Consider the following 23,350-nt stretch of genomic DNA (forward strand, 5'->3'; position numbering starts at 1 on the left):
TTATTGTGTACTTAAGTGCAGTAGTCGAGTCGAGACGTACTTACATTCCATGACTGGTTGCCTGGCAACAAAGGAATGACAAAAAGAGAAGAAACATTAAAAACACAGAGACAAAAATTGGATAGACAAGACCAGTAGTGCTATGATATTAATATACTGGTATCTGCACTATTATCTGCACTACAGCAATAGATAATAAATTAAATAAATTGTGATTTTCTTCATACAAAGTAGGAAAAACACACTTTTAATGGAATAAAATAAATCCACATTAAACCCATGCACACTGGATTCATTACGGATTCATTGCCATCAGCTGGACTCTGTTACACCCTAAATCTGAATTAAACAATATCAGATGGCCATAAACAAAAGCAGCACTTTGTTATTCCTTCAGCTTTTGGAACGCGACTCCAGAAATCTGCCTTTAATCCTGTAAAAAACTCACAGAGAGTTATCGGCGCTGCCATTTTCATTTTTCTCAGGAAATGGGTCAGGAAATAAAAATACAAAAAGCAGATCGGTCCCCAAACTTGTGTCTTTGCAAAGTGTAAAAAAAAGAAAAAAAGAAAAAAGGCTGGATGTAAATGTAGGTTAGTGGGTTGGAACGGTGCCAAAACAGCATGTTTATGATTCCAAAGACTAAAATGAAGCCACCAGAGAGTGAGTGTTCACACCCAAGCGTTCATATTAGGTATAAATAGGTTTCGTCCTGGGGTTTGGGATTTGTTCCTGCAGCCTGGAGGGGGGGGGGGGGGGGGGGGGGCATGTGTGCATCAGTTGGTATGATTTGGCAGAAGAAAACAAGGAGGCAGGAGGAGATTTATCTCTGTGACTGCAAACAGGACTCAGCTCTGCCTGAAACACAGAGAAATGGAAATAAACGAGAAAATAAATACAATCAAATATTTAGAATATTATTCTAAAGACTTTGAATGAGGAATGTGGAAAATTCATAGTATAAAGTAGAAATGTATGAAGGCCTATGCTACATATTTAAAAAGCTATAGTATTAATATGTGAAAATATGTTTTATTAGTGTATTCACTACATTTTCTTAGGTACTTGTACTTTACCTATTATAATTATTATTCCCATTTTATGCAGCTTCATTACATCTACTTCACTACAGTTGGAAGTAAATATTTTTTACTCCAGTACATATATTCTGACAGCTTTGATTACTTTGCAGTGTCTCATAATCAATATAGACGTATAATCTATATGAAGGTATATTTTTATAAATGTATTTATATAAATCATAACAAATGTATAAATATATAATATTTGTATATTTTCCAGCAGTATGTTAATTAAAATTAGCATCACCTTGCAGCAACAACAGTAATACCCAATAATAAAATTAGAATATTCTGCATGATGAGGAGACCTACTTTTACTTCTTATACTTGAAGTATATTCTGATACTTTTTGTACCTTCAATAAAGTACTGTAACATTATTTGTACACTGCAGTATTGCTACTTTTATAAATATCTGAGTACATTTTCTAGACATGTTAAAACGCATCAATAATATGTACATTTACCACCTCAACGACGGCCGTATTTTTTATGTTGCGACTTTCGGGCTTTTTGGCCCCTCCTGTCCGCCGTACCCGCGCTTATCATCCAAAACCGGAAGGAGGGAGGTCCTTTTCCCCCGCAGACTCCAACATGGTGAGCCGTTCTTCCTCGCGATTCCTCTCTGAAATAATCACTAAACATCGCTTTGTTGCTGCCGTATTATCACAAACCTTCACACGCGTGGTCGAAATAACACATCTCGAGAAATGATCGATGTCGATATTGTCACCAAAAGCACAAATTCTTGTTCTTTATTGATGATTTGAAATTCTGTTTTTGGCACCCGCGGCTTGTTAGCTATAATGTGGCTATCGCTGTTAGCTTGTTAAATGAATGGAGGAAAAATGGTCGCGGTTCAAGGCGGCTTTAATACAGCTTGTGTGACAGTTTTGTGTTTTAGTCAAATAACTAAACGTGTAGTAAATCTGCTAACGTTATGCTAACGGTAGCATAGCTAGGCCGCAGACCGCTATGCTACCGTTAGCATAGCGGTACTCTGCGTACGTGCTAGCACACCATGCTAACCGGGCTAACCCGAGTGCACGCTCTATTTATCGGGGTTGCTAGCGTTGTTCACACCGGTAATGCACGTTTACGGTTCTTGTTTTATTGTACGGCATCCCGCCGGTTGTTGCCCGGTTATCTGACCCGTCTTTCCCCCTCGTTTTCTTCCAGGCAAGAGGACCGAAGAAGCACCTCAAGCGCGTCGCAGCGCCGAAGCACTGGATGCTGGACAAGCTCACCGGAGTCTTCGTAAGTAAAACGACGTATTCGTGTTAAAGTGTTTGGTGTAGCAGCTTGTTGCTTTGTGTTGGAAAGTCCAAGTGAAATCCTCTGGATATGCAGGAAAGATGGGTTCCCCTGGATCTGGGAATGTATGGATTATTATCAGGGAATGTATGGATTATTATCAGGGAATGTATGGATTATTATCAGGGAATTCCAAGAGTATTATCCATTCAGGGAAAATCTGGAGGGTAAATTTATTTTTTTAGTTTTTTTTTTTGGGCTGAGTCATGGAATATCAGGATTTTGGTTGGCATTTTTACTGGTCGTTATAGGTTGTGGAAATTAAGTGATTTGAGGCAGGAGGTGTTTTGTGTTATACAGGTTTTATGTACCTTTTTTTTTTATACATCCTTCTGGTTCTTTGCTTGAAGCCAGTTTGTACCCTAACATTATCTTAAGCTCTTAACTTGCATACTAATCTATTATTGTGCCAGAGATGAGGATATACCCATGAAATGACCAGGAGTATAAATGTCTTTAACAAACATAAATAACTGGTTAAACATCATTAATATGCAGCTGAGTAATTGTTTTTCTAATGACTGGACTTTTGGACATTTTTTAAACTTAACTTTTATCTTGCAGTAAACAAACTTTTGCTTTATAATGGGACGCGAGTAAAATCAAGTTAATTTGAGTTCACTTTAACGTGTTTGTCTGCCTGGTGATACTGTAGTGAAAACTATTAAATTTAGATTAATATCCATCTTTAATCAGGAGCACTAAGAGCTGCTGTTATTAAAAACTGCCTTTTGACAGCTGACTCCTCAGTAAACTATTATACAAATCTGACATTTAATGCTTAAACTCCTAGTTATTTAAATGAGCTTTGGAGCCAAGAGTGTTCACGTTTATGAATATGGGTCATTATTATACGCAGGTGATTTTAAGGAATACCTTTTGAAATGGTATTTAAATTCAGGGATGTTAGTGGAAGACGGAAGGATTTGATGTGAACTTAAAGTGTTTTGCTGTAAAGAAGTCTGGTTTCTTGAGCTGTAATAGTTTAACTTTATTAATCCTCCCTCAGGCTCCTCGTCCTTCCACCGGTCCCCACAAGCTGAGGGAGTGCCTGCCCCTCATCATCTTCCTGAGGAACCGTCTGAAGTACGCCCTGACCGGGGACGAGGTGAAGAAGATCTGCATGCAGAGGTTCATCAAGATCGACGGCAAAGTCCGCACCGACATCACCTACCCCGCTGGCTTCATGGGTGAGTCTGTCGGTGGTCTGTGAACTGTTTGCATGTGTGGGGGGGTTAACTTTTGTCCGTTACTGAGCCATGATGATGCTTTTGGTTTTGATCAGCAATGAGCTGAAACTACACAACCAATTCCTCTAAGAAGTTCTGAGCTCCGACTGCAACACCCGTTTATCTGATGCTTCTGGAAGGAGGTGACGTGGTCCTCCGGTCAGTTTCTATAGGGTCAGGTTTCCTTCTGAGGAAAGTGCCTCCGTTGAAAGTACAAAGTCTAGGTTTTTAGTAGGGATGCACGATATTGATTTTTTGAAGCCGATACCGATATCGATAACTTTCTGCTCCTCGGGACCGATACCGATAACCGATAATATTGTTATTCGTTTTTGAATGTATATTCAGATCAAATTCAGGTCAAAAACACTAATGACTAAGCTTAGGTAGATTTAGCATAGCTTTGCCTTTTACCAAACACCTAACCAGATGTATCACAGTGACATGATAATTATTACTATGAACAAAAGAAAGCCAAGAACAGTTTTGACTCTTCAATAAAATGACAATATTTATTTTTTTCAAATAAATATGTAAGTGAGTCAGTCAGTCAATGACAACTTTCCCTGAGCAGCATGGGATATGCACACACAAGTGCTGCTACATTAAACTGTTGGTCCTGATCCACACAGAAATGTAAACTACGGTAATAGGCAGAAATATCAGCAAAGCAACAGCCACTACTGCGGATGTGATCCCCTCCATTCAAGCGCTGACGCGACTGCTAAAACAAACGTTACCAACAGACCACGGAGTGAAAACATCAAAGGAAACCCCGTTAAAAGCAGTGGAAACGCGTTTTGGTGACATCGAGGAAAAGCCACTGTATTATCTCTCAACTATATTGGACCCGAGGTACAAGGACCGCTACTTCACCCGTGCATCAAAACGCTAAGCTACGGGCTCGCTGCTTCTTTAGCGGCGCCGGCGTCTTCATACGCTTTTAACACACCGTCGTAGCGATGGTGATGTGCGAGGTGACTTTTAAGGTTGGATGTATTAAAGCTCGATGCCTTTTTCCCTCCTCTTGGAACTTCTGCATTGCATTTGTTACAAATGGCAAGCGATTCAGTTTCCTCAGAAACTTTGAAGTAGTCCCACAGTACAGACGCCATGCGTGTTTATTTACTAGTCTTCCTCCTCCACTCGCTCGCAGCCTCTACGTCACAGCCAGGCATGAGAAGGGAGCGCTCGATTTGTGGATTAACTCCCTCCTCCGAAACCTGTGATAACACAGTAACCACATCACATGCTAAACGGGAGGCGCCTAGAAAAAAACTAACGTCCCTCATCCCAATCCACCCGTAGTACTGTTTTAACACAAACATCCTATCGTCGGATTATCGGAGGTATTAATAATTGTATCGGATTTATCGGGTTGACGTCATAATTCCTATTATCGGGCCGATAATTATCGGTAATAATAATTATAGTTTGTCTGAAAGGTCAAGCGTTCACATGCAATTGCTTCGTATTTGTGAAGGAATTAGTCTGTTGGATAACCAGCCATATTAGTCAAAGCTGGGATGTATTGCAGTTTAATGAGACTCAAGCGTGATTTAATGTGAATGGTTTCTGATGGGATGAGGCCATTTGGAAGAGGATGTGATTATTTTTTGGGCATCGTGAGTCTCGCGTATCTTATTCAACATCTTCAGTGCCGTCCCCCCAAGTCTGAAGGGAACACTTCTTGGATTTTCTGCACATTAAAGTGTAAAAATGTTGTCCTAGTGTCAAGCTTTTAAAATGTAGTTAACGGTCAAAATCACCAAACTTAATTGGAGTAATTTAATTATTTTTTATTACCATTTTTTTTTTAAAAGTTTGGCAACAAAACGAGTATTGCAGAGGACTCGTTGTTGCCATCACGCCTCTCTCAAACCCGTCACCACCTCGATGCCGGCCAGCAGCCTCCATGTGGAGGTGTTGTTTAATTTCCAAGTCCGAGGGACGCCATCGCAGGATGATGACTTGTCTGTTTGTGCTCCACTAAACCCGTTGTAAAAATAAACCTGGGCTTTAATGGTTCATGGGGTTTGTTGGATCAAACGTGAACCAGAATGGATATTTTCGTGGTGATTTGTCGATGCTTCGTCTTCAAACGTGAGGAGAAATCACTCGTTGGAATGGACTGAAAACTGTCCTCAGTGAAGTAGAAGTATGGTTTAAACTGGCAGTATAATATGGGAGTAAACCAGTTGTTGTTTTTTTTTAAGGGATGGAAATAACCTTCCAGGCAGCAGCATCTCTTAAATATAGCAACAATCCTGCCAGGTGCTTTCTCTTTATTGTTTGTGGTTTTGACACGTAATCAGACTGTTTGGAATAAAGATGTGGTCGGTTGAAAACTATTTCCAGAGCATTTAACGGACTCCTGTACGATCCAGACAGGGCTCGCTTCCGTTCGTACGTGGAATGAAAGCCTGCTTTGGATGCTAAGACTTCATTGATTTGTTTTCATCCAGATGTGATCAGCATCGAGAAGACGGGCGAGCACTTCCGTCTGATCTACGATGTGAAGGGACGTTTCACCGTCCACCGCATCACCGCCGAGGAGGGCACGGTAAGAAAACATTCTGGTCAATATATGTGCAACCACGATGTTATCCCGATAATCAAAATATGCTTAAATCTCTAGAGCAGGAATATTTTCATTCAGGGTTCATACAGCTGCTGGAAATCCTTAAACATTTTAGTGTGGTGTTTCCAAGGTTTTGAAAAGTGCTTGGATGTAGACTAAAGGTCTATAAATGTGTGTTGTATGTGATGACATCTATGATAGAACAGAGAAAAGAAGATCTCCATATCTGAGGGACTGAAAACAGCATTTTCTGACATTTCTTTATGAAAAATGACTTTTGATGATGAACAGATGATGAAAATAGTTGGTGATTATATTTCTGTGGATCTGTTAGTGGAATTAGTTTTCCTTTCATTTGTGGTCCTTCTGTAAAAAGCTGTCTCCAAACATCATGTTGGTTGTTTAGAGGACAATAACATCTCATTTAATGTGATGAACAAGTGACATAATAAGTAGACTGAATACTGACCATTGGATTGATACAAAGATGGAGTTTACCACAGCTGGAAGGGGCTGGAAAAGCATGGAAATGCACCTTGAAGTGCTTGAAAAGTGCTTGAATTAGATTTTTTTGAAAAGGTAAAGAAACCCTGTTTGCATCAGACAAGTCTTTTCCTAACTGGCCTCCTCCTCTTCCTCACCTGCAGTACAAGCTGTGCAAGGTGAAGAAGATCATGATCGGCACCAAGGGAATCCCCCACCTGGTGACCCATGACGCCCGCACCATCCGCTACCCCGACCCCCTGATCAAGGTCAACGACACGATCCGCATCGACCTTGACACCGGCAAGATCACCGACTTCATCAAGTTTGACACCGGTAGGTTCCGCCTCGCCTGCCGGAGCGCCGCTTCCTCCGCTTCTACGTTTTTGGTGAATGAAAACATCGCGTTTCCCTCCAGGTAACCTGTGCATGGTCACCGGCGGCGCTAACTTGGGGCGTATCGGCGTGATCACCAACCGGGAGCGTCACCCCGGATCCTTCGACGTGGTCCACGTCAAGGACAGCACAGGCAACAACTTCGCCACCAGGCTCTCCAACATCTTCATCATCGGCAAGGTGAGCACACGTCTGGTCACATGACTTACAGACGAGGGGCGTTCAAGTTCGTTCATTCCCACCAATCAGAAACATTCAGACGGAGCAATGATGATGTTATTGGATTTGATCAGCACTGAAAATACCCAACCAATTCCTCTAAGAAGTTCTGAGCTCCTAAAAATTATCACATCTTTTTTTTTTTTGTGTGTAAAATTTAGATTTAAACTGTGATACATGAATGTTGTCGGCAGTAAAATGTTTTCTCTGCTTCCTGATGGTTTTATTCAGCGACTCTTCTCCTCCTCGATGGCTCCGCCGGCCGAAAGGCTTCTTAAATATGCAGAATAAGATCAGAAACTTTGGAGCAGAACGTCCACCTGCACGTTTCCTTTGATCAACACCAACTAATTACACTCCCCCTCTGTCTCCAGGGCAACAAGCCGTGGGTGTCCCTGCCCAGAGGAAAGGGAATCCGTCTGACCATCGCCGAGGAGAGAGACAAGAGGCTGGCCGCCAAGCAGGGCAGCAGCTAAACACAAGACCGAACTGGTTTTCAAATAAACTGTTATTTACAAAACACGTCGCTGGTTTCAGTCTGGTTTCTACGGTCCTCTGCACTGAAATTCACTTTTAAACATTTGATTTCCCTCTTTCCAGGCTAGAAAAATGCATTTTCTTTATCGTTCCTGATTTAAGTTTTGTTTGTCGACAACTCACTGAGGTGTCGGGTTTTAATTTGGCCTAAAAACTCTAAATCGTGTCCTTAATGATGCAAAAATAAGTGAACGAAACAATCCTTCTATTAAACTTTTATTTTTAAGACCAGAAAAGGAATTTCTAGAACTGGATCCTGTCATTTTACTTTCATACTGTGAGAGCCTTGTGACCATATTTGGACTGTGGCTCTGAGCAGCAACCATACTGGATCTGGATCCATGTGGATTCTGGTGTGAAGCTGCTAATAAACTTCACAATTCAAGGTCATCTTGAGCATTGGTAGCGTGGTAGTGACCTGTCAATCAGCAGGTAAGCCGCGCCCCCTAAAGCATCCCCTGCTTTCTGGTCTGGTGGACTCTAAATGGACCATAATGTACTAAATGAACATCATGCTGGATTGAAGAAGACTTGAAACTAGAGATTGAGACCATAAACTCATGTTTACAATGTTTACTGAGATAATACATCAAGAGAGAAGTAGGACCATTTTCTCATAGACTTCTATACAACCAGAGAGGAGTCGCCCCCTGGTGGCCAGCAGAGAGAAGTAGGACCATTTTCTCATAGACTTCTATACAACCAGAGAGGAGTCGCCCCCTGGTGGCCAGCAGAGAGAAGTAGGACCATTTTCTCATAGACTTCTATACAACCAGAGAGGAGTCGCCCCCTGGTGGCCAGCAGAGAGAGGTAGGACCATTTTCTCATAGACTTCTATACAACCAGAGAGGGGTCGCCCCCTGGTGGCCAGCAGAGAGAAGTCGGACCATTTTCTCATAGACTTCTATCCAACCAGAGAGGAGTCGCCCCCTGGTGGCCAGCAGAGAGAAGTAGGACCATTTTCTCATAGACTTCTATACAACCAGAGAGGAGTCGCCCCCTGGTGGCCAGCAGAGAGAAGTAGGACCATTTTCTCATAGACTTCTATACAACCAGAGAGGAGTCGCCCCCTGGTGGCCAGCAGAGAGAATGACAGTCTTCTACATTCAATAATTCCTATCTTAAAATCCTCATACTCCCTCTTTTATTCAAATCAAGCCTGACCTCCTCTTCCTCCCATCCTTCTCTTTCCTCCCCATAATCCTCCCTTTTATCCCTCCTCCCCCTCTCCCTATCTCTCTCTTCTCCCCGTCTCCCTCCCTGTCTCTCTCTCTCTCCCTCCCATCGTCCCTCCATCTCGGTGTTCTGACTTCAGTACCCGTCCATATGGTCACTGCTGCGATGCAACCTGCTCCGCTCTGCAGCAACCTGGCCTGGCAACCCGTGTGTGTGTTTGTGTGTGTGTGTTTCACCTGTGTGTGTGTGTGTGTGTGTGTGTGTGTGTGTTTCACCTGTGTGTGTGTGTGTGTGTGTGAGAGAGAGAGAGAGAGAGAACGCTGCCCTTCTCCCACCCCATGACTTCCATTTCCAACCTCCAAACACATGATTCATACCATAACAACACACTCAGCAGGAATGTGTGTGTGTGTGTGTGTGTGTGTGTAGTATGTGTGTGTATTGTGTAGTGTGGTCCCGTGACCGTCTGCTCTCTGACTGTTCAGTTCAGTAATCCATCCTTTTTACTTGGCAGGGAGACGTAAGGACAGAGAGTCGGGTTTGTTTTAGATCCCTCTACTTGTAGTAAAAGTACTAATTCCACGCTGAAAGTACTCCACTACAAGTAAAAGTACTCAATGTGCAGTAAAATGTTTTACTTCCCCCGCATGTTGCATGTTTTTGATTCTGTCATATATCGATCCATGGATCCAGTATGGCTGCCGCTCTGCTTGTGTTCGCCAGATCCACCCGTCGCTCCTCCAACAGTCCAAATATGGTCACTTCCTTCGCTTCCTCGCTATATGATGACCTTTTGACCTCGACGTGACCCGAGGCTGCAGCGTTGACACGTGAGCTAACGCAACAAAATTCTTTTGAGGTTTATTAACAAATCAAAAGTGACAGTGACACACACACACACACACACACACACACATACACACAGACACACATACACACACACACACACACACACACACACACACACACACACACACACACACACACACACACACACATACACACAGACACACATACACACACACACACACACACACACACACACACACACACACACGCCTTGTTGGACAATTCAAGTTCTGTTTTCATTCTTGGAGACGTAAAAGTATGAGGACCGAAAAAAAAGTAATACAAATGAATATTTTGAGTCTGACTTTAACCATCTTTGCACCTCTGGTTGCTAGGTAACCACTGAAATTGACTGAATAATAATGACTTGAAAAGAATACTGAATAATAATAATAATAATAATAATGATGGTGAGACAAAGGGAGAAGTTATGGAGGTATGTTTGGAGTGTGTGTCCTGAAAGAGTAAAGAAAAGTGGGTTGAGCTGCTGAAACAATGAAGTCAGTCATCTGAGGAGGAGGAGGAGGAGGAGGAGGATGTAGGGGGGAGGAGGGGGGAGGGAGGGGGGAGTGGGTGAGGACAGCTGTTTCTAATCAATTGCTTCCATGTGATTGACTGACTGTCGGCTCGTTGACGGTCCAGGATTGTTGCTTTTTTTTGTGACAACTTTTTTTTTGTAACCCAGAGTTCAGCTGGCTAGTAGCTCAGTCGCTTAATTGGCCCCTGAGGTTGCCGCGGCAACCGATTGGCTAAGTGACAACGCTGATACGATTAGTGGGGGGGGGGCGCCGTGGTAACCGTACACGGATGATGTAATGGTGACCGCTCCCTTCCGCTTCCTGCTTCTCTTTCTCTTTCTCGCACGTAGAACTTTGTATCAATATGACACACACACACACACACACACACACACACACGCACACTTCTGTCCCCCATAAGTTTCTCATGTTGATGTTTTCAATTGTGTCAATAAAAGGCAGTTTATGTTGAAATTCCTTCTCCCTCCATCAGACGGACTGCATGAACAAAAACATTTGGGGAGGCCAAGTTCACGTCTGGGAGGGGTCGCTAAGGGGCCCAGGGGGCGCTCTGAGGACCAGATGTGCTGTTTTTGGGGGGTGGGGGGGAGGGAGGGAGGTGGGAGGAGGAGGGGTACGTTCAACGAGCCTCGAGGAAAGGAAACGGGGGAGAAAGTGTTGCACTAAAACGTCACCCAGAACTTTTTTGATGAATTATGCTGAAGGTTTAACCCCTGAGAACCACGACCCGTTATCCCTTAAAGGGAAAGTACATTTTTTATGAATTTAATTAATGTTAATTTTTTTAAATGTTTACGTTTGTTTGAATGTGCTCTGAAATCAGCTGGTTAATGTTCTTTTTACTTCTTCGTTTTATCTCCTCAGGATCTCGAAGAGAAAAACAGCTGAGTCATGCTTTATTGGAAAAGGTCGTCACAACACCAGGCAACAGGAAGGTCACAGGTCAGATATTGTTCGCAGCATTACTGATTAATATCTGATGTCTGTTATTGTCCACAAACAAAGGCTCGCAAACCGATCGATCGTCTCGTCCCGACGTGCGATTGTGGCACCGATATCGGATCAATACATGTATCGGAAAGAGCTGGAACAAAGTGATGAAATATGTTCTTTCTTTCTTTCCTTTCTTTCTTTCTTTCTTTCTTTCTTTCTTTCTTTCTTTCTTTCTTTCTTTCTTTCTTTCTTTCTTTCTTTCTTTCTGTCTCTCAACCAAAACACGATCTTTCCCCCCTGGTGGCCAGCAGAGAGAATGCAAGTTTAAGGCACTCTAGCTTTGGCTTCACTCTTCTGAATCAGAGGTTGCTGTCTGGTAAATACTTCCGTTCTTTGAAAACAGAAAAATGAATAAAGCATGCGTGGACACAAACAAACATGAGAAGGGAAAACATCTTCAAACGATGTGAAATAATTCGTAAATGAGTCGGAAGTCTTTGAATAATTGAATCTGGTCTCTGGAGTTGAACTTGTGTGATCTCATGACGGAGGTGAACAGAGGACGAGTCATAAGTGGGAGTAAAACACCTCCGGGGAGGGAGGAAGGAGGTGCTCCGGGGAGCTCGTTCACTTGTCTCCTTGTGGCTGAAAGAAGAAGAAGTTGGTTTCTTGGTTCACCAGAGAGATTTGGCTCTGGGCGAGGGTGTGTTCAGGGACCACGGAGAACGCAGGGAAACTGGGCGCCTCCCTTTACAAGCGCACTGAGAGGCTCAGCTCTCCACTGTGTGGTGATGTAAACGCCTCTGTGTTTTATTTCACTCTCTTCTGCTCTTCCTCCTCCTCCATCTTTCTTCTGCTCTTCCTCCATCTCTCTCCTCCTCCTCCATCTCTCTACTTCTTCTCCTCTTCCTCCTCCATCTCTTCTTCTCTCCTCTTCCTCCATCTCTCTCCTCCACCTCCTCTTCTATCTCTCTACTTCTCCTCCTCTTCCTCCTCCATCTGTTCTTCTGCTCTTCCTCCATCTCTCTCCTCCTCCTCCATCTCTCTACTTCTTCTCCTCTTCCTCCTCCATCTCTTCTTCTCTCCTCTTCCTCCATCTCTCTCCTCCACCTCCTCTTCTATCTCTCTACTTCTCCTCCTCTTCCTCCTCCATCTCTTCTTCTCTCCTCTTCCTCCATCTCTCTCCTCCACCTCCTCTTCTATCTCTCTACTTCTCCTCCTCTTCCTCCTCCATCTGTTCTTCTCCTCTTCCACCATCTCTCTCCTCACCTCCTCTTCTATCTCTCTCTTCTTCTCCTCTTCCTCTATCTCTCTCCTCCTCCTCTTCTATCTCTTTACTTCTTCTCCTCCTCCTCCATCTCTCTACTCCTTCATCTCTCTTCTCCTTCTCCTCCATCTTTCTTCTGCTCTTCCTCCATCTCTCTCCTCCTCCTCCTCCTCCTCCTCCATCTCTCTACTTCTTCTCCTCTTCCTCCTCCATCTCTTCTTCTCTCCTCTTCCTCCATCTCTCTCCTCCACCTCCTCTTCTATCTCTCTACTTCTCCTCTTCCTCCTCCATCTGTTCTTCTCCTCTTCCACCATCTCTCTCCTCCACCTCCTCTTCTATCTCTCTACTTCTTCTCCTCTTCCTCCTCCATCTCTCTACTCCTTCATCTCTCTTCTCCTTCTCCTCCATCTTTCTTCTGCTCTTCCTCCATCTCTCTCCACCTCCTCCTCCTCCATCTCTCTACTTCTCCTCCTCTTCCTCCTCCATCTGTTCTTCTCCTCTTCCACCATCTCTCTCCTCCTCCTCTTCTATCTCTTTACTTCTTCTCCTCTTCCTCCTCCCCCATCTCTCTACTTCTTCTTCTCCTCTTCCTCCTCCTCCATCTCTCTACTCCTTCATCTCTCTTCTCCTTCTCCTCCATCTTTCTTCTGCTCTTCCTCCATCTCTCTCCTCCTCCTTCTCTTCTATCTCTCTACTTCTTCTCCTCTTCTTCCTCATCCATCTCTCTACTCCTTCATCTCTCTTCTCCTTCTCCTCCATCTCTCTCCTCCTCCTCCATCTCTGGTCTCCTCCTCTTCCTCCTCCATCTCTTCTTCTTCTTCTTCTTCTTCTTCTTCTTCTTCTCTTCCTCCTCCATCTCTCATTTCCTCCTCTTCCTCCTCCATCTCTTCTTCTTCTCCTCTTCCTCCTCCTCCATCTCTCCTCTCCTCCTCTTCCTCCCCCCAGACAGGTTTCCTTCTCAGGAAACACCGGACTGTTGCGCCTCCTGTCAAGTCAGACAGAATAAGAACGGATGCTGGGTTGTCTAGTTTCAAAATAAAAGCATGTTTAGAGATAAGAAAATATATAAAAAAATAATAAAACTAATAAAGTGTCTAGATCAACAAAATCATGATTAAAGTCACCAAAAAGCACCCAGTGTATGTTAAAACAATACGTATGTTTCTGACATCAATGATGAATCTCAAAGCTGTAGAATGTACGGCAATGATATGATTCAAGCGTGCAAAATCCTGCCTGAATAAATAGGTTTTCATTTAAAAATTTATTTAAACTTTGGGAAATTGTTAAAAATCTCAGCTTTAAATGAATAAAATAATTTAAAGGTTATTTGTTGTAGGCTTTGTTTTATTTACTGGTAGCATTAAAATGTCCTGAACGTTCACTGTAACCATTAAACAGCCTTTAAACTTATATGTAAATGTATGTTCTTTAAAACTAAATTAAAACTTGATGCTTCTTTGCTTTTGTTATATTTGGATTACTAGATTAAAAAATAATAAATTCTGTGTTTTATTGTGAAAGGTTAAACCGGATGTTTCCGGTTACATTGTAGCTGACTTGACGCCAATCTTGTGAGCAGCTGAGTCTGTCCTCTCCACCAAAAAAAAAAAAAAAAAAAAAAAAGAGAAGAAGAGGAGAAAAGCTCTCGCAGTCAAAAACAATGAGGACGCACGACGCGCAGCTCCGCGCGTGTCCAGCCGCCGCGGAGGGATCGTAGCATGCACGCAGGACCGCGGGATTAGAACTTGAGTTTGTTGTTGTGTTCATATATCTGGAGGGGAGTCACCATGCCTTTCTGCAAACGGACGATACTTCCCAAAGATGTGTGCAAGCCCGACGGCCGGAGGCTGCCGGAGGCGCGTCCTCCTCCACCTCCTCCACCGCAGCCGGAGCGCCGGGCGGAGGTCTTCGGGGACCTGGTGGACGTGTGCGGCTTCACCCTGTGCTCGGCGCTCCGGCAGCTCTCGGATCTGTCCCGCCACTCGGTGAGCATCCTGGAGGAGCTGCAGGGCGAGCTGGTGTCCGTGTGCCGCCGGTCCGGCGCGCTGGAGGGCAGAGTGGTCCGGCTGCAGCGGCGCGTCGCGGACCTGGTCAGCAAGCCTCCGCCGAGAAGTAAGCGCACACACGCACGCGCACACACGCACACACCTGGAGTCACTTTGCAGCAGCAAGTTTTTTTGTTTAGTGTGGTGGCGTCAAACTTTGTGACATCAGCCCGTCGGGTGTCCGTGAACGTCTCCAGATTGCCTCTAGTATGAAGTAAGCGAGTTTTTTCTGTTATTGTCAGCTGGCGGAGATGTGTGGCGCGTTCACTTGCTGCGGGAAATCTCAGTGTGATGTAAGAAGGAGTTATGTGGGATGTTTCCAAGTCCAAACCATTTTTGGACACAAAGAAGTCTAAACTATTTTTTTGACCGGTTAACTTCTGTGGCTTTTCTTCGTGGGCGTGCAGGTTTACGAGATGGCCCTGAAGGCAGCACGTTGTGGGTGTGGAGGGTGGAATGTGAACCAGAGATGTCATTCGTGTTTTGGGACTTTTTGTCTCTCTACCTGTCACGGTTGTCCCTCCCCCTCCTCCTCCCCCTCCTCCTCTGTTGACTTTGTCTCACAGTTTGGGATTTGAAGTGAGTTGTAGCGGGTCAAAGGTCAGATTCAAGATGACGCTGAAAGCTGCTTATTGTTATTTCACTTGGACGAATGAATGAATCGTGTGCATAGTTTGACACTAGAAGTCTGCCAAGTAAAGCCGAGGCTGAAGTGCCTTAAACTTGCATTCTCTCTGCTGGCCACCAGGGGGTGAAAAAAAGAAGTCTGCTTGTATAGAAGTATACACGTTTATGGTCTCAATCTCTAGTCCAACAGACGACAAACAGCCTTGTTGCCATGGTTACCTAACTTGCATGATGCACCAATGAAGCTTTTTTTCACGCTTGTCGTCGAGTTTCAAGAAAACCCCCACAGAGGCGTTTCCATAACACAGTGGAGATCTAGTCTCTAGTGCATTAGTAAAGGGAGGTCCCAAGTTTCCCTGCTTTCTACGTGTTCCCTGAACGCAACCAACCGACTAACCAGCTTCTCAGACTGGATTCCTCTTTTCTAGCACCCCCCCCCACACACAAACGGAGACAACAAGTGCACACAATGGGGATGTGTGTATATGTATATATGTATATGTATACTGTATATATATATATATACAGTATACATAAACATATATACATATATATATAAACTGCAAATCGCAGGTGGTTTTCTTCTCTTTTTTGTGCGTTTGTGCTGCAGAACAAGAGTTTACGAGGCTGTCGTGTGTGTGTGTGTGTGTGTGTGTGTGTGTGTGTGTGTGTGTGTGTGTGTGTGTGTGTGTGTGAGCACGTACAGTATGATATGAGAGAAAGTCCCTCCAAACACAGTCCAGATGTGGAGCTGGAAAGAGGAGAGGAAGAAAAGATAAAACAAAAACGCAGCTTGTCTTTTCGTTTACTTTCCAGAGAGGAACTCAGCCGTGTGTGTGTGTGTGTGTGTGTGTGTGTGTGTGTGTGTGTGTGTGTGTGTGTGTGTGTGTGTGTGTGTGTGTGTGTGTGTGTGTGTGATGCAGATATCCTCCCTCTTCTTCTCTCTCTCTCCTCTCCAACGTCTGTGTGGGTTCTTGAATGTATCACCAACATGTGGGCGAAGCCTCTCGTCATCGTCCTCCTACTGTCGGAGAACGTGGAGATCAGAACCAGAACCAGAACCAGCTTCTAAATCCAGAATAGTCATAATATTATTGTAAAAACCACCCTCACAATCTACTGTTAACTGTCATTTATTATTTATTACAAGTTTATTAGTTATAAGACACAGCCCAGGCCTCTTTTCAAAACATACTTTTACATTTTGTCGTAAAAGGGGAATCGGAGAAAAGAGTTCATAAACAATCATTTGTTATTTTAATCTTCATGTGTTTTATCATCCACTTTGTTTCCATTCGTGCTTTATAAATAAAGTTTATTATTCTAAATGTAGCCGACAGCGGGGAAACTTTCTCTCTTTTTTGTTGTAAAAAAATTGTTTTTTCTGCCCTTTTTAAAAGTGAGCAAACAGGAATAATCTGCAAATTAGGCTGGAGTGAACAAATTTGAATTCTGGGGGTCAAAGGTCACCGTGACCTCACCACATCCCATTCTCTTCCCTCGTTTGTGACATTCCCCCCTCCACCTGCCAAAAGACAGAAGTGAAGTCGGTCAAAGTTGACCTGAAGAGCTGCATTTTTTTTTTCCACTCCGGAGTTGAGAGTTTGTTCAGGATCCCGGATCTCCCTGAGCCGGGTCCAGGTCCAGGAGGAACAGGAAGTGAGTTTGCTTGATAGAGTCCAGTTTCCCCTGGCAGCAGCAGATCCAGGATTTGTTTTTGCCTCTGCAGCTTCTCCCCCCCCCCCCCCCCCACATTCCTCCTTTAACCCAGAACTGCTTCTAAAGGCTGGTTTCGTTGCTCGTTGCTCGTTGCTTGTTGCTTGTTGCTCGTTGCTCGTTGCTCGTTGCTCGTTGCTCGTTGCTCGGTCCGACGGTCCCGGGTCTCTGCAGGTTTTTCAAATTAAAAGCACGTTTGTTTCCTGGACAACTCAATGATGTCACAGCAGTTTTTTCTTTTTTTCTCCCCATCAGCTGTCAAAAGCAACGCACCTGCTATGACATCACCAACTGGGGTGTGGCCTGAAGTACTCAAGATGTCTGTGGTCCCCCAGAGGTCTAGATAGTAGACCACATGAGTCCAGAGACCAGACCAGCCTGTTTCTGTAAATATGAGGATTAGAAAGTCGAGTTTTGTGGTTTAAAAATCCTCGAGCCGTCATACATGCACAACCTGACTTTCTGGCCCGACACATCCAGGAGGAAAGCCAATGACACGGCAGGATGTCTTGGGACAGCCAATCAGTTTGTAGGGCCCGCCCCCCTTTTTAAAATATCTTGAGCATGCATCCTGATCCTGGTTTAAAGGTGTCTGAATGCTTCTACTGACGGAGGAAGAGGCTGAAACTCCCCCTCTTCTTCTTCATTCCCACGGGTGGACATCACGACTCTCCTCCTCCTCCTCATCCTCCTCTTCCTCCTCCAACACTTCTCAGCCGGCCAAAACCATCTTCACAAACTTGAAACACACAAAATGATGCATTCAGGGGCGACGGATGACTTTTTAAAATCTTAGATTCAGGTCGTGAACTCTTGTTTTCAGTGTTAAAATCCTCCCTCCTCCTCCTCCTCCTCCTCCTCCTCCTCCTCCCTCCTCCTCCCCCCTCCTCCCCCTCCATCTCTGGTCCTACAGGCGGTGATTCACAGGTCAGCACTCCGACACAGCAGGAGAGAAGAGACTCTCTCTGTTGTTTTTGTGATGATCGTATGCAGATTTTTATTAAATACAAGCAGTTATTAATTTCAGGATCACGTATTTGTCCATATTCTGTTACCTGATGAAGTAAGACTTGAGTTTAGAAGATGATCGTAGTGAATTTCTCTTATTGGAAGGAAACACACATTTTTATTAATTCATCTTTTATTCGTCAGGGAAACAATGTGATTTTTAATTATTGTTTACACTATAAAAAATATTAGTTTTCTTTAACAGGATGTTTTAGTGCTGAGTTTTAAACACATTTTGATATAATATCTTGAATCACAACTGTGTGTGTGTGTGTGTGTGTGTACAGTGTCTGTGTGTGTGTGTGTGTGTGTGTGTGTGTGTGTGTGTGTGTGTGTGTGTGTGTGTGTGTGTGCGCGTGCGTGTGTGTGTGTGTGTGTTGAGGATAATGACGAGAACAGAGAAAGAGAGAAAGTTCTGTTCTCCAAGAAAAAGAAAACGACTCGTAGATTCAGGTAAAAGAGTCAGAGCGACTAACAACTTCCTGTCTTGGCAGACAGCCCAGCACACACACACACACACACACACACACACACACACACACACACACACACATTCTTGCATTCTTAAAGGGATAAACGTTTTCTTTCTTTATTTTTACTTTATTCTAACATACGTCCCTCGCTTCAAATGTTTTCAGTTGGTTACACAATCATGTGGAGTGTGTGTGTGTGTGTGTGTGTGTGTGTGTGTGTGTGTGTGTGTGTGTGTGTGCGTGTGTGTGAGTGTGTGTGTGTGTGTGTGTGTGTGTGTGTGTGTGTGTGTGTGTGTGTGTGTGTGTGTGTGAGTGTGTGTTTCTTGCTCTCCTGCTGAACTGTAGTATTTCTTTTTCTAATATCGTCTCCGATTAGTCAAACGGACTGAAAACACACACGCACACACACACACACACACACACACACACACACGTACGTTGCCGAGCTTGTAGTCGTGCAGTCTGCAGCGTTGGGAATATAAACACATGTATAGTACCAACGGTGGGAAGAGCTCTGACTTCTCTCCGACGGGGGAATTCTGGAGAAAAGAGAAGGAATGTAGTAAAAACATAAAACGAGGATGAAGAAAGACTGGGAGGAGGAAGAGGAAGGAGGGAGATAAAGAAAGAGGAAGGATGGGAAGATCAAAAGGAAGAGAGATTGAACTTCACTGAGCTGTCCTCACTGTTGAATAGCAAGACACATCGGCTGGTTTACTACAGCGGTACGAACACAAAAAAGACCATTTATCTGTCGTTTAATTGCAACAAACGGATACAAAGGATGCAGAAGTAACGATATAATGATGACGATCAGTAAAAATAGCTGAGTCATGCTTTGTTAGGTCTGTCTGCAAGACCACAAGATAACTACTGTTAAAACGCTGGTTTTCTGAATGGAGTCTGGTTGATGGTGCTAGGCTACGCTAACATTGTAGCTGCTCCATCAACACTCCAAATAAGGTCATCTAGACATAAATACAGCAGAGACCTTGTTGTTTGGACCACAGACAGTCTCTGGTTCCTCCACATAGTCTGGTCTGGTCTCTGGACTAATGTGAGCTACTATCTAGACCTCTGGGGGACCACAGACAGTCTCTGGCTCCTCCACATAGTCTGGTCTGGTCTCTGGACTAATATGAGCTACTATCTAGACCTCTGGGGGACCACAGACAGTCTCTGGTTCCTCCACATAGTCTGGTCTGGTCTCTGAACTAATGTGAGCTACTATCTAGACCTCTGGGGGACCACAGACAGTCTCTGGTTCCTCCACATAGTCTGGTCTGGTCTCTGGACTAATGTGGTCTACTATCTAGACCTCTGGGGGACCACAGACAGTCTCTGGTTCCTCCACATAGTCTGGTCTGGTCTCTGAACTAATGTGAGCTACTATCTAGACCTCTGGGGGACCACAGACAGTCTCTGGTTCCTCCACATAGTCTGGTCTGGTCTCTGAACTAATGTGAGGGTCTATCTAGACCTCTGGGGGACCACAGACGGTCTCTGGTTCCTCCACATAGTCTGGTCTGGTCTCTGGACTAATGTGAGGGTGTATCTAGACCTCTGGGGGACCACAGACGGTCTCTGGTTCCTCCACATAGTCTGGTCTGGTCTCTGAACTAATGTGAGGGTCTATCTAGACCTCTGGGGGACCACAGACGGTCTCTGGTTCCTCCACATAGTCTGGTCTGGTCTCTGGACTAATGTGAGGGTGTATCTAGACCTCTGGGGGACCACAGACGGTCTCTGGTTCCTCCACATAGTCTGGTCTGGTCTCTGAACTAATGTGAGGGTCTATCTAGACCTCTGGGGGACCACAGACAGTCTCTGGTTCCTCCACATAGTCTGGTCTGGTCTCTGGACTAATGTGGTCTACTATCTAGACCTCTGGGGGACCACAGACCCAGCAGCAGAAGAAGATTTGCCCCCTCCATCTCTGGTTCAGTATTGTCAGGAGGACAAGCTCAGTGCTGATTGGCTGAGTTAACTTTAAAGAACCAACTGACCCGGAGTCAGCAGATCCAGTGTGATGTAATGCAGGAAAGAGGCCCATGTGATAAAACAGTCCATGTGCAGAGCAGCACTTGCTTTCATACGTGTCCTCGTCTTCTCTTCCTCCTCGCCGGCTCGTCTAAAGGACAGTTTATACAATCTCCACCAGGGCAGATTCCTATCATAGAGGAGGGGGGCAATTAAAGGGGCAGTCCAGCCTCCCGCTCTGCATGAAACTCAGATAATACCACGCTATCATCAATTCAAACCTTTCATTGACAAAGAAAACTTGCTTCTTGATTTGTCTGAATGACTCAAACACGTGTTGCACACCTGTGGTTGCCGTGGTTACGAGCGAGTTAACAGCATCGTTGTTGTTTTTTTGATCTGCAGTGCCAGCAGGTTTCATCAATGTGTTTTCAGGCAGAGCTTCTTTTTTTTTTTGGACTGCAGGACGGACAAAAGGCTGGCTGTCAACACCAACGCGCTTTCACGTCGTCCACGGCGACGCCATCATAGTGGTGGTGGACGCCATCACTTCCAGATGACGGACGGAGAGCAGCGTGTGTGTGTGTGTTTGAGAGGGGGCGTGGCTTCATTGTGGAGGGAGATACTGGGTTTACATGCAGGAGAGAAGCAACAACAAACAGTTTAACTGTGATTGAATTACAATAAATGGATACAAATGATGCTGAAATAACTCCATCATGATGGTGACCAGTAAAAAGTGCTGAGTCATGCTTTGTTAGGTCTACGGTTAGTCTGTATTTGCAACAGCGCTGTGTGGGGAATTTGGGAACGCACCGTGAGAGGATATTTGTAGAAATAAAGAAAAGTAAAAAAGATGAAAAAGTGCACGTTCACTCCCTTTGAGCTCGACGGCGCCCTCTTGTGACGGAGCTCGATGTTCGAACCCGAAGTTTTAGACGAACTAAAGAAGTTCGGAGGAGAACGGAAGGATTTATTGGCGAGTGATCGTTGTTAGAGGAGGAACACACAGTCCTGACCCCGAACACATGGACCTGGACGGCCTGGTGTGTGTGTGTGTGTGTGTGTGTGTGTGTGTGTGTGTGTGTGTGTGTGTGTGTGTGTGTGTGTGTGTGTGTGTGTGTGTGTGTGTGCCATGCTGGGAGGTTTGGACGCGGGTGAATAAACAGTGTGTGTTTGTAAACAAAAACCCTGATGGTGAATTACATACAAAAATACCTTTTTAAAAATTTCCTTATCCTTTTATTAATTATTCATGATCATCTTATTTAAAATAGTTTGTTTTTCACTAAAAAGGATCTTAAATGTGACGAATACAAAATATTTATCCATTAACTAAAATGATTCCAGCAGGTTTTAACAGTTTTGAGTATATTTTGATGATCATCGGGAAAATATTGTGAAATTATAATTGGATTATTATTATTTTTCCGAAGAAAAAAGAGCCCGTTTTAAAAAATACATAATTAAAAAAATAAAATATTTCTATTTATTATTAATTTCTGGTTATATAACAGAGAATGTGAACGTTTTTTTTTTAGCTCCAGTTGGTTTTAGGATCCATAATGAGTTTCTTTATAGTCGCTGCATGTCCTCTATCTGCCCTCGGAGTTCATTAGTACACACACACACACACACACACACACACACACACGCACACACACACACACACACACACACACACACACACACACACTCGTTTCGACGCTCCATTTCACTTAAATCCAATTTAAACTTCACGTTACAATCAAACCTCGACAGATAAACGTGAACGTCTCTACTTCCCTTCTTACCTTTCACAATAAAAGCATCACTGTTTACCAGGGGAGCTTTAATCACAACGAATCAGCTTCCAATATGAATTTATTACCAAAGATTGTGATGTAATTAACATTGTAAAGTATATTCTTTTATAATTTTTCCGATGAGATCACTATACAGTCGTACACATAATATGGATTTTAAACAAACTTTGTGAATTAAGAGAAATCTACAAATGCAAATAGACGAATTAGTGAAATAGACATTCAAAGAAGTCTCGTCATGGAAGCAAAATGACACAAAATCTCAAAAACGAGCACTAATAACGGGACTAACGAGTCCTAAATCACGACGGCTAGTTTCTAAATCCGATATACGTAAACAACGTCGTTAATCGTACGATAAATAACTAAGAATCAGTGATGAACGTGTTGCATGTAGGTGTGTTTGTGTGTTTGTCTCTGCTGGTGTGTGTGTGTGCGTGGGCAGGGCTGACTCAGCAGAACTGACTGCAGTGTGGCGAGGAACACACATACACACACACACACACACACACACACACACACACACACACACACACACACACACTGATGCACAGTCAAATACACACAAAAATAATATTAGTGCATTTATGTGACATCTGAAACGACGTGCACACACACACACACACACACACACACACACACACACACACACACACACACTGATGCATGTTTGAGTCACTGCTTCAAGTTCAGTAACGAGAGAGAGAGAGACCTCGTGAGAGCAGTGAGGGGAGAGAGAGTAATCAAAGGGGTGAGGAGGGAGAGAGAGGGAGGGAGAGGAGCAAGAGGACAGATAGACGACAGAAAGGAGGAGAGTGTGTGGTCAACATAACGGGGATTTATCGATCGATCGATTGATCGGAGGAAGAGGAGGGATGCGTTGGAGAAGGAGGCGAGCGGCAGCTCAGAGGAGGACGGGTGAGGAAGAGGAGAAGAGCTCAGACAACTCCTTCAGAGCGCCTTTCTTTAAAGGTAGAGCTTGTTTTGTTGTTTTGGTTTCTGGCTGCAGAGAATCCATCAGGTTGTCATGTGACCAGTTGATCAATACGTTGCTTCTGAATCCTGCACTCCTGACGAACATGAAACAGT

General features: G+C 44.1%; 2 protein-coding genes across 2 annotated transcripts in view; both read left to right on the plus strand.

Moving 5' to 3' along the window:
• Window positions 1-1,612: 1,612 nt before the first annotated feature.
• On the plus strand, window positions 1,613-7,825 carry rps4x (ribosomal protein S4 X-linked). The gene is made up of 7 exons (XM_084002272.1): window positions 1,613-1,678; window positions 2,261-2,338; window positions 3,405-3,585; window positions 6,090-6,187; window positions 6,853-7,024; window positions 7,107-7,264; window positions 7,678-7,825. The coding sequence occupies exons 1-7, from the start codon at window positions 1,676-1,678 to the stop codon at window positions 7,777-7,779; spliced, it is 792 nt and encodes a 263-aa protein (XP_083858398.1). The 5' UTR covers window positions 1,613-1,675; the 3' UTR covers window positions 7,780-7,825.
• Window positions 7,826-14,255: 6,430 nt separating this feature from the next.
• The window catches only part of nhsl2 (NHS-like 2), an 81,368-nt gene continuing 72,273 nt past the window's right edge, over window positions 14,256-23,350 (plus strand). Inside the window, exon 1 of the mRNA XM_084002488.1 lies at window positions 14,256-14,719. Within this exon, the coding sequence (XP_083858614.1) occupies window positions 14,395-14,719 (325 nt within the window). The 5' untranslated portion in view covers window positions 14,256-14,394. The remainder of the gene's footprint in view (window positions 14,720-23,350) is intronic.

Source organism: Eutrigla gurnardus (genome assembly GCF_963514095.1).
Source record: "Eutrigla gurnardus genome assembly, chromosome: 23".
Lineage (NCBI taxonomy): Eukaryota > Metazoa > Chordata > Actinopteri > Perciformes > Triglidae > Eutrigla > Eutrigla gurnardus.